A 13,857-nucleotide genomic window follows, 5' to 3' on the forward strand; every position below is an offset into this window, starting at 1 on the left:
GAGTTTTATTTATCTTTTGTATTAGCAGGAAAGTTCATTAGAGCAGTGAATTCTTTAATAGTGTTCATCTTTATTGTCTTCATTGTTGGGTAGCAAATGTATAAAACAACCTCATGCTAAATTTAAAAGCTAATAGCTGAATAAAATTTATTTGATAATGTAATCGATAGGTTATACAGCTATTAAATTAGTAATTTGTTGTAGCCCTACTATCTAGTGTCAGTGTCAGAAGGAACGGGTAATATTTTTCTCATCTACTTGGTGGGAATGTACTTCCAAATTAATGTACTCTCTTGCCTTGTGGCATGTGTTGTTCCAGCTTAAATGTCCCAAAAAAAGCGCAAGACACTTTGTCATCTCCTTCTCGAGTGAGTTTTGTTTTACAGTAGGTTAATAAAATTTGTACTCAGTTATTTACACAACAAATCAAAATTGTATTTGAATAAAAAAATGCAGCAACAAATGTGTATATTTGTTTCCTCTCTAATAAACATGGGGACTATTTGCTCCATTGCTCAGGCACCTGTGGTTGTGTGTTTGTACTGTATGCAGATGTCTAAGAGGAAGAACAATCATCTGTTGGAAGTGGCACGAAAAAGAGCGAAGTCATCACCGGCAGAGCCGACAGAAGATGAAGAAAGAATTTGCTCCGATCAAGGCAGTAGTGCTCTTTGGGCACAGCACAGTGTAATGCGCATATACACACACACACAAAAAAGCAATTTTCAGTACACTTCAGATGCAAATACAATGACCTTTCGTGTTTAGTTGATGAAGATACTAAAGCAAATTGGATATGCATCAGTAAATATTCTATGAAGAACAAAGAGTTTGTACTGACCATACTGCAATGATAAAAAAAGTAAGAACTAACAAAAAAAAAATAATCAGCTGAACATGGTGGCATAGGTAAATAGAGCGGTGTATCAGTACCGCAAGCCCACTTTGAGCATTGTACTGCAGCCAGGAGAGAGTATTAGACTAAATGACATGGTGATTAGTGCCAATTACAGACACACGGAGGTCTCAGAACAAACAAAATGGTGATAAGAACGTTTGTTCAGCAAGCAGTGCATACAAACTCAGACCACCACATAGTTTTTGGTCAAAAACATTGTTTTGGATCTGTTTTTGTTTGACGTGTACTGACCACTTTGGTCTTGCATGAGCTTTGCTTCAGTATGTTTGTTTTTCTCCCCAGGCCTCAGGCGAGGTTGGCATTATAGAGAAGATTTTTTTGAAGAACTTCATGTGTCATTCTCTTCTTGGTCCTTTTACATTTGGGTCAAATGTCAACTTTATCGTTGGAAGTAATGGAAGTAAGTTCTTTCTCTTTCAGTGTCATCTGTTATTATTAAATATATGGGTTGGGCATTCCATCTTAAATCACTGGACCTTGACACTGCCTGTAATTGGAGCCAAGATACTTCAGAGAAGTGTTTTAGGGCCATTCAGTGCTTTCGTAATTGAATACTGTTTGAATACTGCTTGCATGAACGTGGAAAAACATTTGTTGTCAACAGTGCCAATACACAGTTTTTAAGTTCTATTTGTATCACAATACAATTTTGTTTGATAAACTTATAGCATTTCCTTATTTCCTTATGAGCTTCAGTTCAAGACCCGCTAGATTAAAGTTAACAAAGTTGATGCCATGAAAGTGAAAGCCATGGCTGAAATGATGCCTGAAGGATAGAGCAATCCAGATGCTGAGAACACTTGGAAATGCAGTTACTCCTGGAGCTGAGGGCAGAGATGCTACCTCAGCTCATGCTATCGCAAGATATTGGAACTGGACTATTTTAACTGGCAGTGAGATCAATCCTTTGACATGGTAAAAGTTTCCCTTAGCAACATTTCCTAAAGTGAACCTCTTGGTATACCTCTTCTGTCACAATCAGAATAAGATTTTAGCACTGGAGTTAATATTGTAACATGCAAAGTAGGGTTGCAACGGTATGAGATTTTCACGGTATGATAACCGTGCATTTTAATACCGTGGTATACCGTGGAACCGGTTACCGCTGCAACCCTAATCTGAGCCTGTGTGCGTGTCTGACCAACTACTGTTGTAAACGTCCGTTTTACTGCCAAGTTAATATAACCAGAGACTGCAGAAAGATGGGACTATCTATTTTATACATGATCCTCACAATAGAGGCACGTCAGATTTTAAATATAAACTCATGCAAATTAATGGCGTCTTTCACGTTGAGTCCGACTCCGGAAAAATCCAAATTAGTCTGTGAGGACCTGAACACGGATACGCGCATCCACCACAGCACGCGCTTCATAGCCACGGGCATAACGTTACTTCCAGCACCTGCATGCTCATAGTTCGGATGACTCAGCACTTTTGCGACGCTTAACGCGTGGGCTGTGCACGAATACAAAGATGGGTTTTATAGTCGAAATTTCACGCATTTAGGGTCGGACTGAAATTATAAACGAGCACAGCGGGGTGGTGTTCTCGGAGATGGGAGAACAGGTTAGAGGTATTCCCTCCTTTAGCTGCCACTTTCCTGCCACATTGATTACAAATCGGATTCCCATCCTCGCGTGCATTTGGCGGGTATCCGAAGTAGTCCCACACTGCTGACTTTAGTTTAGCCTTTTTTTTAGGGGGACGGAGATTTGTTAAGTCTGTGGCACTCTCTGCCATTCTCACTGCTGTGTGCTTGTGTGACTGAAACGGAGCGGAGCTGCGCATGCGCGGGTGAGTTTCTGAGCTGGGTTGTGTTTTACCGGTAATGAGCAAATGCCCACGGTATGATAACCGTGCATTTTAATACCGTGGTATACCGTGGAACCGGTTACCGCTGCAACCCTAATGCAAAGTTGTCTACAAAGCCAGAGACAGTTGAAAGATTAATCTTGCTAGCAAAAAAAAACAAAAAAAAAAAAACAAAACAGTAGCGCAAAAACGAATTGCATAAAACTTGATATGGCTTAAGAAGATCTACAACAAAGATCTTTTTAACAAGCAATGCAATATTTTGCATTGTTACGTGTATTCTTATTTTGAGATACATGCAGTAACTTAATTCGACAACTGTCAAGAATTTTGTATTTGAGACAGATTGGCCTTAAGGGGCATTCTGTTACAATGGAGACACAAAGAGAGTCAAACTTGTTAATCCTTTTTTCCTGCAGATAAAGAATGGATGTCTTGTGAGTCAGTTCTTTATGATGGTTATGCCTATGAATTCATTCACTTGTGAGATATTTTCGCTGATTTCACTGAAGTCTGTTGCTTAGTATACTGAGGTCCAGACGTCAGTCTGACCATATGACAAGTATTTTTAAATTCTACTCATCAGCAATCATGATGAATAGAGGACTTTTTAAAATCTCTGACTGACTTTCATTTATCGCCTATCTGCGATAGGCTACCTGCGATAGGCTACCCTGGGCTGCCACTTGAGGCCTGATTGTGCTGCTGAATAATGTTAAGACCCCATAATTGCCACTTACACCTATATTTCACTTTCTTTTTCTGTTGGGTAAGAGAAGTGCGATATGAGTTACTCTTATAGTATCAGCACAGATTAACCAAAATGTAAATCTATATGGGTCCTTTGAAGTCTTTGATTGTATATTTTTATATAATTTTTAAATTTGTTTTTATTGTAAGGAATGGGCAGTTTGACTGACATGCAAGGTAGCCAACTACAGGCAGACATTTTATGTGATAAGTAGGGACAGGCAATTGTCATGACAGTGCTATCACAAAAACAGATCTACCTAAAACATATATTATTTTCATATTTTAATTGAGTTTATTGTAAGGAAGGGATACTAAATGGCACAAACACTGTTTTACACTGTGCTTCTGTGAAACGTACCTGTTTCGGAAAGCTCTCTCCAGCTCCCCATATATCATCTCTTCAGAGCAGACTGTGGGGAAATCAGGGAGGATGTATGTAAACAAGGGTTCTCACTCATGAGCTCCCCATATACAGACATGTTACTTGCCCCACCGGGAAAAGAAACATGATCACTGCTGCACTATTTTAAAGAATACACATCACACTTTTCTCTGTGCTGCTTTTGGTCTCTCTGATCCCTGGCAAGTCTTCATTATCTCCCACCCTACAGTCAGATGCTAATGTCAGCTAAACATGTGGATGGACCTGTGACGAAGTGGACAAATTAGACTACATGAAGGACAAATTTGGATAGGACTGTCTGGAACATATTGATTGAAATGTATTTGAGCATGCTGCTAGTAGTCTAGATGAATATACTAACACTGTGACACCGTACATCAGCTTCTCTAATAACATTGGTGTTTACACCAGGGCCCACATTAAAAACATCAGTGATGACACCTGTTTCAATGCCAAACTCAGACAGTTCGGTTTGTCCAAGGAGGTGGCGGATAGTGAAGTTAAGAGATAAAACCAGCTAGAAAATGTTGCTCCAGAAATCTCAGTAGTGTGCAGTCAGTAACATATGATTCAAATGAGGGGATGTAGTGGTACAGTGGGCCCACAGTTTGGTATCGCGTTGCCAGCTAGAAAACCTCTGAAGTTTTATGCTGTCCAGCTTGCACCAGTTTTCACTCAACTCATCATTGGAGCTACAGTATGTACAGTACCGTAGTACCTATCTCCAAAAAAGCAGCCGCCACAGGACTGACTGGAGACCCAACGCAGACAGACCTCTGTACCAACATGTCTGGAACATATCACACATCCACTGTTAGACCATTGCAGTTTGGAAATTGGCACAACAGGTCTGTGGAAGATGTAATAAATATGGGATTTCATTTTGTCCTTCAACACCTTTACCAGCCAAAGACATATACTCTCTAAATTTTACTTTATTCTAATCTATTTTAAGTTATTCAGTATTGCTAACTCTCATGTGGCTACTGTACTCTGTTTTTTTTTTTTTTTTTTTTTTTTCCCCAAATGTATATTTGTTTGAATGTCTATATGTGGATGTTTGCATGTGTGATAGAGTGTATGTGTGGTAGAATTCAGATATATCAGAGTTTGAAGAGTCTGTTACTGTATAATTGTGCAAATTTTAGATTTGACTTATTTAGATAAGTATGTTATTAAACCTGTAGCATTTCATAGTGCTGCACAGTAGCATGCTACAATAGTTTGCATTCTTATACAGTCTGAAGGACTAAATGACAGAACCAACTTTTTTGTTGTTAACTCTGCTTATTCAATATTTCATGATCATCATGAAGGTTTTGTCAGGTTTAAAAAGTTGTTGGCAAGTGCTGGTTACACAACTATGTATGGTGTAATTTTTTATTGTACAATTTTTATTGTACTGTACTGCTGCTGCATGGTATATTCCTGTACAAATCAGTGTACCAGTTGCAAGTGGCTGTTTTTTGAAACTTGGTACAATGCAACTAAAAGCATGAGCAAAATACTCCTGCAACAATTTCACTTCCAACTTGTTAAAAAAGTGTGTGAGGATGTTTGTGCTGTGCTGGACTGAGAACATTGTGGTTAAAGAAAATACTGGAAATAAGAGGGAAAATTTGTTTAATTTAGCTGTCATCGTGGTCATAACAGTGTTTTTCTCTGTTTTTGTATTAGGTGGTAAAAGTGCAATACTCACAGCTCTGATTGTGGGTTTGGGTGGAAAAGCACAGACTACCAACAGGGGCTCTTCTCTTAAAGGCTTTGTCAAAGAAGGCGAGAGGTATTTGTGTCCTTATTTTCATCTGCCCTCTACTAATTTCTTACTCTTAATTCTGACATGCTTGATTTTCACACTGATATTGTGGCATGCTTATGTGTGTATGTACTGCAACATTAGCTCTGCAGAAATCTCAATCACACTGAGGAACCGAGGCCAGGATGCATATAAGCCAGATGTGTTTGGACAGTCCATCACCATTGATCTTCGTATCTCCAGTGAAGGACTGAGAACCTACAAACTCAAAAGCAAAACAGGTAGACCTTTTTGTTTTGGTTTTATACCTAGGGTAAAAGTGAGGTTGTGAACATTCTTTCTATTTATGTTAAAATCAAGGATATTACTTGTTTAAATACACACATGGAAAATCTAAAAACAAATATAGCTGCAATTAGCAATCTGTGGGATCAGACATGAATCGGCACAATGGGGCCTTATGCTATTTGTGCGAACTAGGCCTAACAAGACCTAAGTCAAGGTATCAAAAGACCTTCATTTGCCATAATTGTTGAGTAGTGGTCTTTAAACATCATGCATGCTTAATTTCATATGAATCTTTAGAACATTCTAAAGATTGTCAGCATAGATGTTACAAATGCATCACTAATGGTAAAACTTCTGATATAGTTGTATTTGCAAAGTGGTTTGCTTCTGCAAGTTTAACCCTTTGTGTATGGCAAATTAAGACCCAGTGCACTTGTAAGGGGCTTTATTGACGTACAGACAAATATATTTATATTGCACCTTTGAAACACTGCTGTCATTCAAATGTGCTTAACAAATGACAAAATTCAGATTTAGACTTTGTTAAAAAAAAGTTAAGCACAAATAGAAAACCATAATAAAAAAATAACCTTAAAAACATTTAAAAAGCCTAGTAAAACAGCATTGTTTTGAGCCTGGATTTAAGAGTCCATTGTCTGGGCTCTTTCAATGCTCTCTGTCAACTGGTTCCATTTAAGAGCAGCATAGTAACTGAATGCTGCTTTTCCAAGTTTAGTCTTCACCTTTGGTAGGCCTATCTGACTAGTTCCTAATGATCTGGGAATTCTGCTTGGCTCATATCTCTGCAACATGTGAAATAAATATGCTGGTTCTGCACCACTGAGCGATTTATAGACCAGTAATGGTATCTTAAGGTCTATTCTGTAATAGACTGGTAGCCAGTATAAGGATTTGAGAATGGGGGTGGTGTGCTTCCTTTTTTTTTTACTTCTAGTGAGAACTCTGGAATCTGCATTCTGAGTCAACTGAAGCTGTTTGATTATCTGTTTTGGGAGTCCAGTTAGGACACCATTACAGTAATCAGTCCTGCTAGAAATAAAAGTGTGGATGAGTTTCTCCAGGTCTGCTTTAATCAGAAAATCTCTGATCTTGTTGATATTCTTAAGATGACTTTGACATGACTGCTAAAACTAAGACTGGAGTCTATTATTACACCAAGGTTATGTATTAGTGCTTTAGATTTAAGGGCTCTTCAATGCAGATAGGCAGCTAATCTTTGCCTCTCATTGCTATTCACAAGTAAAATAATCTCTGTTTTAGCTTTATTCAAATGCAAAAAGATTTGTTCTATCCAATTAGTGATGTGCTCAAGGCACTAACAGTTAGTCATTGGTAACATAGTTATTTAGGGAGAGGGCCAAGTAAATCTGAGTATCATATGCATAGCTGTGGTCAGATATCCCGTAGTCTTGTGATATTTGGCCAAGATGCAGCATGTATAAATTGAATAAGAGTGGCCCAAGAATTGAACTCTGGGGGATACCATAGGTCACTGGCGCACTCTCAGAAATTTCATTTCCATCATTTTCAGTTTCCACAAAGTAGTCTCTTCCTTGCAATTATGGACTGAACCATTTCAAGAGAGCCCACACCAGTTCTCAAGTCTGTCTATGAGAAATTTATATTTAAATTTGTATTTAAGCAAATGTCATGATAACTTTAACTAAAGCCATTTTAGTACTATGATTAGGCTAAAAACTTGACTAAAATTTGTCTAGACAGCTATTTAAGGACAGAACATGAGTAAGTTGCTTAAAGACAATTTTCTCAATGATTTTTCCAATGAAAGATAATCAATAGAGTTGCTTCGAGTTTTTATTTATTTATTTTTTAAAGAGAGGCTTTACAACTGCAGTTTTTAATACGTTAGGAAAAACACCTGACATAAGTGAGGTGTTTACTATCTGAAGTGTGCTGTTACTGAGTGAAACATGTTCTTTAAAATGCTGGTTGGTAACATGTCAAGACTACAAGTGGAGGATTTGAGATGATTCACTGTGTCAATTTAAAATTTTGGGGTTTCCTCAAATTAACTGCTTGCTTCAGGTCCTTCCACAACATTTCAGTGGGACTAAGGTCAGGACTTGGCCATTCCAAAACATTAACTTTATTCTTCTTTAACCATTCTTTGGTAGAACGACTTGTGTGCTTAGGGTCGTTGTCTTGCTGCATGACCCACTTTCCCTTGAGATTCTGTTCATGGACAGATGTCCTGACATTTTCCTTTAGAATACCTTTAGAATGAATTTAGAATTCATTGTTCCATCAATGATGGCAAGCCGTCCTGGCCCAGATGCAGCAAAACGGGCCCAAACCATGATACTACCACCACCATGTTTTACAGATGGGATAAGGTTCTTATGCAGGAATGCAGTGTTTTCCCTTCTCCAAACATAACGCTTTTCAGTTAAACCAAAAAGTTCTATTTTGGTCTCATCTGTCCACAAAACATTCTTCTGGCTTGTCCACGTGATCTATAGCAAACTGCAGGCGAGCAGCAATGTTCTTTTTGGAGAGCAGTGGCTTTCTCCTTGCAACCCTACCATGCACACCATTGTTGTTCAGTGTTCTCCTGATGGTGGACTCATGAACATTAATTTCCCAATGTGAGAGAGGCCTTCAGTTGCTTAGAAGTTACCCTGGGGTCCTTTATAACCTCGTTGACTATGACGCGCCTTGTGCTTGGAGTGATCTTTGTTGGTCGACCACTCCTGGGGAGGGAAACAATGGTCTTGAATTTCCTCCATTTGTACACAATCTGTCTGACTGTTCATTGGTGGTTTTGTAACCTTTTCCAGCCTGATGAGCATCAGCAGCTCTTTTTCTGAGGTCCTCTGTAATCTCCTTTGTTTGGGCCATGGTACACTTGTTGTGAAGAGCAGACTTTTTTTTTTTTTTTTTTTTGCCTGTCATGTCTGGCAATTTTTGTAATCGGAATGGTAATCCGAATGCACTGATATACCAAACATATTTGGTTTCACAAGAAAAGCTCTATGGGTTAATAAAGCCTATTCTTGTTAAAGTTTGTATTTTATTTGTTTGGCCAGGCCTGACAGGCAATAAAGGAGAGAAAAAAGAGGACAGGAAAGAAAGAGAAGAAGGGAGGAAAAAAAAATCATCATAATAAATAAATAAATAAATAAATACATATAAAAGAAACAAAAAAGAAAGAGAGAAAAAATAAATAAAAGTAAATAAACAGACAACTAAATAAACAAAACAAAAAAAAAGGAGGAAAAAAAAATTATATAGATATACATACATACACATATTCACATATTTATATATATATATATATATATATATATATATATATATATATATATATATATATATATATATATACACCCAGACACAATTCTACTATTTGCTGCTACATACATACACATGTTCACATATCTATACATATGCATATACACATATACACCCACGCACCACACACAATTCTACTGTTTGTAATAATGTGTATATGTGTGTATGCGCGTCCACGTGTCGTGTGTCATGGAATGTGCTCAATAATGAGGGCAAGAAGCCGCAACCATGCCCCCGTAGTCGAGAGACAGATAGGGAAGGACCCGGGGGACCCGGACCATCCACAGCCCATTAGGAACTCAGGAGACCTGAGGCCACACGCTCCGACGGCCACCGCGCGCACACCCCAGAGGACGAAGAATGGAGGCCCCAGACGGAGCACCCACAGACAAAGGGCAAGAGACCAGAGAGCCAGAGGCAATGAGCAGCCCACCCCCCCGGCAGGCCGACATCCCCAGCATGAGCCGAGCATGCGGCCCCCGAGGCCCCAAGCGCCCGAGACCGGCCCGACCCCCGGCAGGACCCCCCCATGCCAAGGAGGCCCAAACCACCCCCAGGACACAACCGCCAAGGGAGCAGGGCAGGGACCACGCCAAGATGTCCAGCCATGCACCCGGGGACCCACAGGACACCCATACCCCGGGGGGGGGGGCGGAGTCGGCAAGCAACGGGTAGCGGTGGGGAGGGGTAACTCCAGATCCAACAGCCTGGGAGAAAAATTTATACCTAGATATCTAATGTTGCCCGACTGTAGTGATGTAGTTATGATGTTCTGAAATTTACAATTCAGAGGCAAAACTGTTGATTTACTCCAATTAATGGAGTAATCTGATACAGATGAGAACTTATCTATAAGTGTGATTGTCTTTAGAAGAGCGGCTTGTGAGTAATACATCATCAGCATAAAGGCTTATTTTATGGTCTGTATTTTCTGTTTGGATTCCTTTGATATTTACATTCTGTCGGATTTTTGCTGCTAGTGGCTCAATGAAGATGATAAACATTGAGGGAGAGAGTGGGCAACCTTGTCTAGTTCCCCTCTGCAGACTGAAGCTTTGTGAGATAAGATCATTTGTCCTAACCCGTGCATTTGGAGAGCTGTATAATGTTTCGATCCAGTTTATAAAGGATTGGCCAAATTCAGATTTATGTAGAACTGCTAACAGAAATTTCCAATTTACCCTGTCGAATGCTTTCTCTGCATCTAAAGAGACTACTATTTTTTCTAATTTGTTAATGGAACAGTAATCTATTATATTTATTAGTCGGCGTGTGTTATCGGCCGAGTGCTGGCCCTTGATAAAACCTGTTTGGTCTGAATGTATAATAGATGGAGTGATTTTTTTCTAATCTTCGTGCAAGAACTTTGCAAATAATTTTGTCTACATTAAAAAGAGAGATTGGCGATAGCTAGATGGAAGTGTTGGGTCTTTGCCTGGTTTAAGAAGCAGGCTAATGTTGGCAGAGTTCATGTTTGGAGAGATTGTGTGGTTATTCTTGATTTGAGTCACCATCCTGAAAAAAGTAGGTTCTAACACAGGCCAAAATTCTTTATAGAATTCTGCTGGGAAACCGTCTGGGCCTGGGGCTTTATTATTTGGAAGGTGCTGTATTGCTTTATAGAATTCAGATGATGAAAACGGTGAATCAAGAGTCGTAATCTGGTCCTCATTTAATTTAGGAAGATTTGTCATTTAAGAAATTCTTCAATTTCAGCATCAGATGGATTAATCTGTGATGAGTATAAGGCTTCATAAAAGTCTTTAAAGGAGTTATTTATCTGTTGTGGGTCATGAGTAATATTACCGACCGAGTCTTTTAATAGAGTGAATAGCTGTTTTTTCTTTATTCAGTTTTAATTGATTGGCCAGGAATTTTCCAGATTTATTTCCATGTTCAAAGTTTTCCAGATGCAACCTCTTCAACATAAATTGTCTTCTTATCAAGTATTTCATTCAATTCCAATTTAATTTTCCTCAGGCTGTTTAATTATATTTTCTTGTGGTGATGCAGCATAGGCATTTTCTAAAGATTAAATTTTCTGTTCCAATTCTAATATAAGTGTTTTTTCTTTATTTTTCTTATGTGTGCAATAAGATATTATTTTACCCCGCATTACTGCCTTTCCTGCTTCCCAAAGAACACATGGCGATATTTCCGGCAGATTATTTTGTTCTAAGTATATAGCCCACTCTCGTTTAAAATAATTAATGAAATCTTGTTCTTTAAGTAATGATGTATTAAATCTCCAGTTCCTAGTTGGTGGTGTAACTCGTTTCAGAGACATAGATACAGGTGCGTGATCACTAATAATGATAGGATATATCTGAGTGTCTGTGATTTCCGTCATCATGGAGCTACTGACTAAAAAGTAATCTAAGCGGGAGTGGGAGTGATGTACTTGTGAGAAAAAACTATAATCTCTCAGGGTGGGGTGATGTGAGCGCCAAGCATCGCAAAGACCAAAATCCTTCATGTATTGTTTAAGAATGTCTGCAGACTGCCAGTTCCTTTGACTCACTGCTGTACTGAGCCTGTCAATCTCTGCATTAAGTACCAAGTTGAAGTCCCCTCCTATTACAAGTGTGGTGTCAGTGATCAGCAAGTAAGGTGAAAAAGGTATGAAAGAAGGAGCGATCATCAACATTTGGTCCATATATACTAGCAATACATAAATCTATATTCTGAATAGATAGATTAAGTATTATAAATCTGCCTTTGGGGTCTGATGTGTTTCTAATAGAGAAGTTTATCCTTTTGTTAATTAATATAGCTACACCTCTTTGTTTAGAGTTATAACAGGCTGAGTACATATGAGGAAACTGTGAAGAGATGTTCTGGACACATGTGTCTCCTGTAGGAACACAATGTCAGCCTGTAAATCGTTTAACCGGTTAATAATTTTCACCTTCTTCTCCCTTGAACCAACTCCGCGTACATTCCATGAAACAAACCTCAGTATGCTCATATTGAAATTAATTGAGAAAATGTTGTGTGCTCACTGAAGATGTGTGTGTGTGTGTGTGTGTGGATGTGTATGTGAGTGTACGCTGCATGTTGTGTGTTTTGTATAGCATTGTGTGTGTTGTGTGGTAAACATGTTGGGTGCAGAAAGAAAAGGAAAGGGTGCTCCAAAGTGGCAAATATAGCAAAAGATTAAAAAAAAAAAAAAAGGTAAATAAATAAAATAAGAAAAAAAAAAAAATAATAACAATAGTTACTTAGCATAACAAAGTCCACTATGCTGACTGAACCGGCATTAATTATAATATACAGACATGTAAAAAAAAGAAGAGAAAAAAGGCGTTTGTGTACACAGGTCACCTGATTAGTATAGCCATGGTGTGGTTTCCTGGTCACGATAAAGCTGTCCGTTTATATAGAGTTTATCCACCGCAATGACAGCTCGTGAACCTTCTTGGATGTGTTTTTTCCAGAGAGGGAACAGGATTTTGCGTCGCTCCAGGATCTCTTTAGGAAACTGATCGTTGACGCTGAAGTCCGTTCCTCTCAGCTCCCGTCCGCGGCTCTTCACCAGCTCTTTCTGCTTGAAACGTTCAAATTTGGCTACGATTGGTCTAGGTCTGTGTGCCCCAGGTCGCTTAGCTCCTATACGGTGAACACGATCGAAGTTGATGGTTTTTACGGTGTCCTCCGGGAGCTTCAAGTAGGCCTGCATGAACTACTTCACTGTCGTTTCCGGGTTTTCTTCCGATTTCTCCGGTAGTCCCGAAAACACGAGGTTGTCCCTCATGCTGCGGGCCTGGAGCTCAGTGACGGCTTCCCTGATTTTTTTTTTATTCTCCTCCGAGAGCTGGGTCATTCCCTTGGTGAGGGAATTCACCGACTCTCTGAGAGCGGCGTTCTCCACAGCAAGTGCTTCCACCTGCTGTTGGCTGAACTCTACCGACTCCCGGAGAGCCTGAAACTCCTTGTGGAGAATTTCCAAAATGGAGAGGCGAGCGTCGAAACTGGACAGCTTCTTATCAATGGATCAAAGATGCAAAGTTAATAAAAGCAAATGAAGTGAAATAAAATGATATTTAACAGAACAAATTTAACTTATCTGTATTTGCATACATTTTAGACTCGGTGGAATGCAAGACCAATATGTTTTTCTTTAAGATAAATAGGGGTATGATTGCTTCTGTGTTTTGAAGTCAATGTCAATTTACAATTATTCTTTTGAAAGACTTGTATTTGCAAAATTGGCATGCTTTATTAAATTCATATCCACACTTCCTAATGATAAATATGGTGAAGATTGCTTGGTCAAGTTTCCAATTCTCATGTACATTTGAAGCTTCCTCTAGTGTTCAGACAAAATAATCGCACCTCATTATGTGATCTAGATGGGTTTAAATCAAATTACAGGATTTCCTGTGCAATGCATATATTTTCGAAGCATGTGTAATTTGCAACCATTTTCATTTCTTTGTTTTGAATCTTTTAGTAATATTTTAGACTGTTATGCCATATAATAATATTTTGGACTGTTGGTAGTGAATTGAGTATTGCTAGGCCAAATGTCAAAAGCTTCCACAGCTGATTTATTGTGAATGTTCATAACTAATTTGGTCACAATTACAG

General features: G+C 38.8%; 1 protein-coding gene across 1 annotated transcript in view; it reads left to right on the forward strand.

Moving 5' to 3' along the window:
* The window catches only part of si:dkey-119f1.1 (uncharacterized protein LOC557127 homolog), a 180,014-nt gene that overhangs the window by 5,943 nt on the left and 160,214 nt on the right, over positions 1–13,857 (forward strand). The window contains exons 2-5 of the mRNA XM_017723665.2: positions 553–687; positions 1,202–1,319; positions 5,568–5,673; positions 5,791–5,927. Of these exons, the coding sequence (XP_017579154.1) occupies positions 553–687; positions 1,202–1,319; positions 5,568–5,673; positions 5,791–5,927 (496 nt within the window). The remainder of the gene's footprint in view (positions 1–552; positions 688–1,201; positions 1,320–5,567; positions 5,674–5,790; positions 5,928–13,857) is intronic.

This window comes from Pygocentrus nattereri, chromosome 20 (genome assembly GCF_015220715.1).
Source record: "Pygocentrus nattereri isolate fPygNat1 chromosome 20, fPygNat1.pri, whole genome shotgun sequence".
Classification (NCBI taxonomy): domain Eukaryota; kingdom Metazoa; phylum Chordata; class Actinopteri; order Characiformes; family Serrasalmidae; genus Pygocentrus; species Pygocentrus nattereri.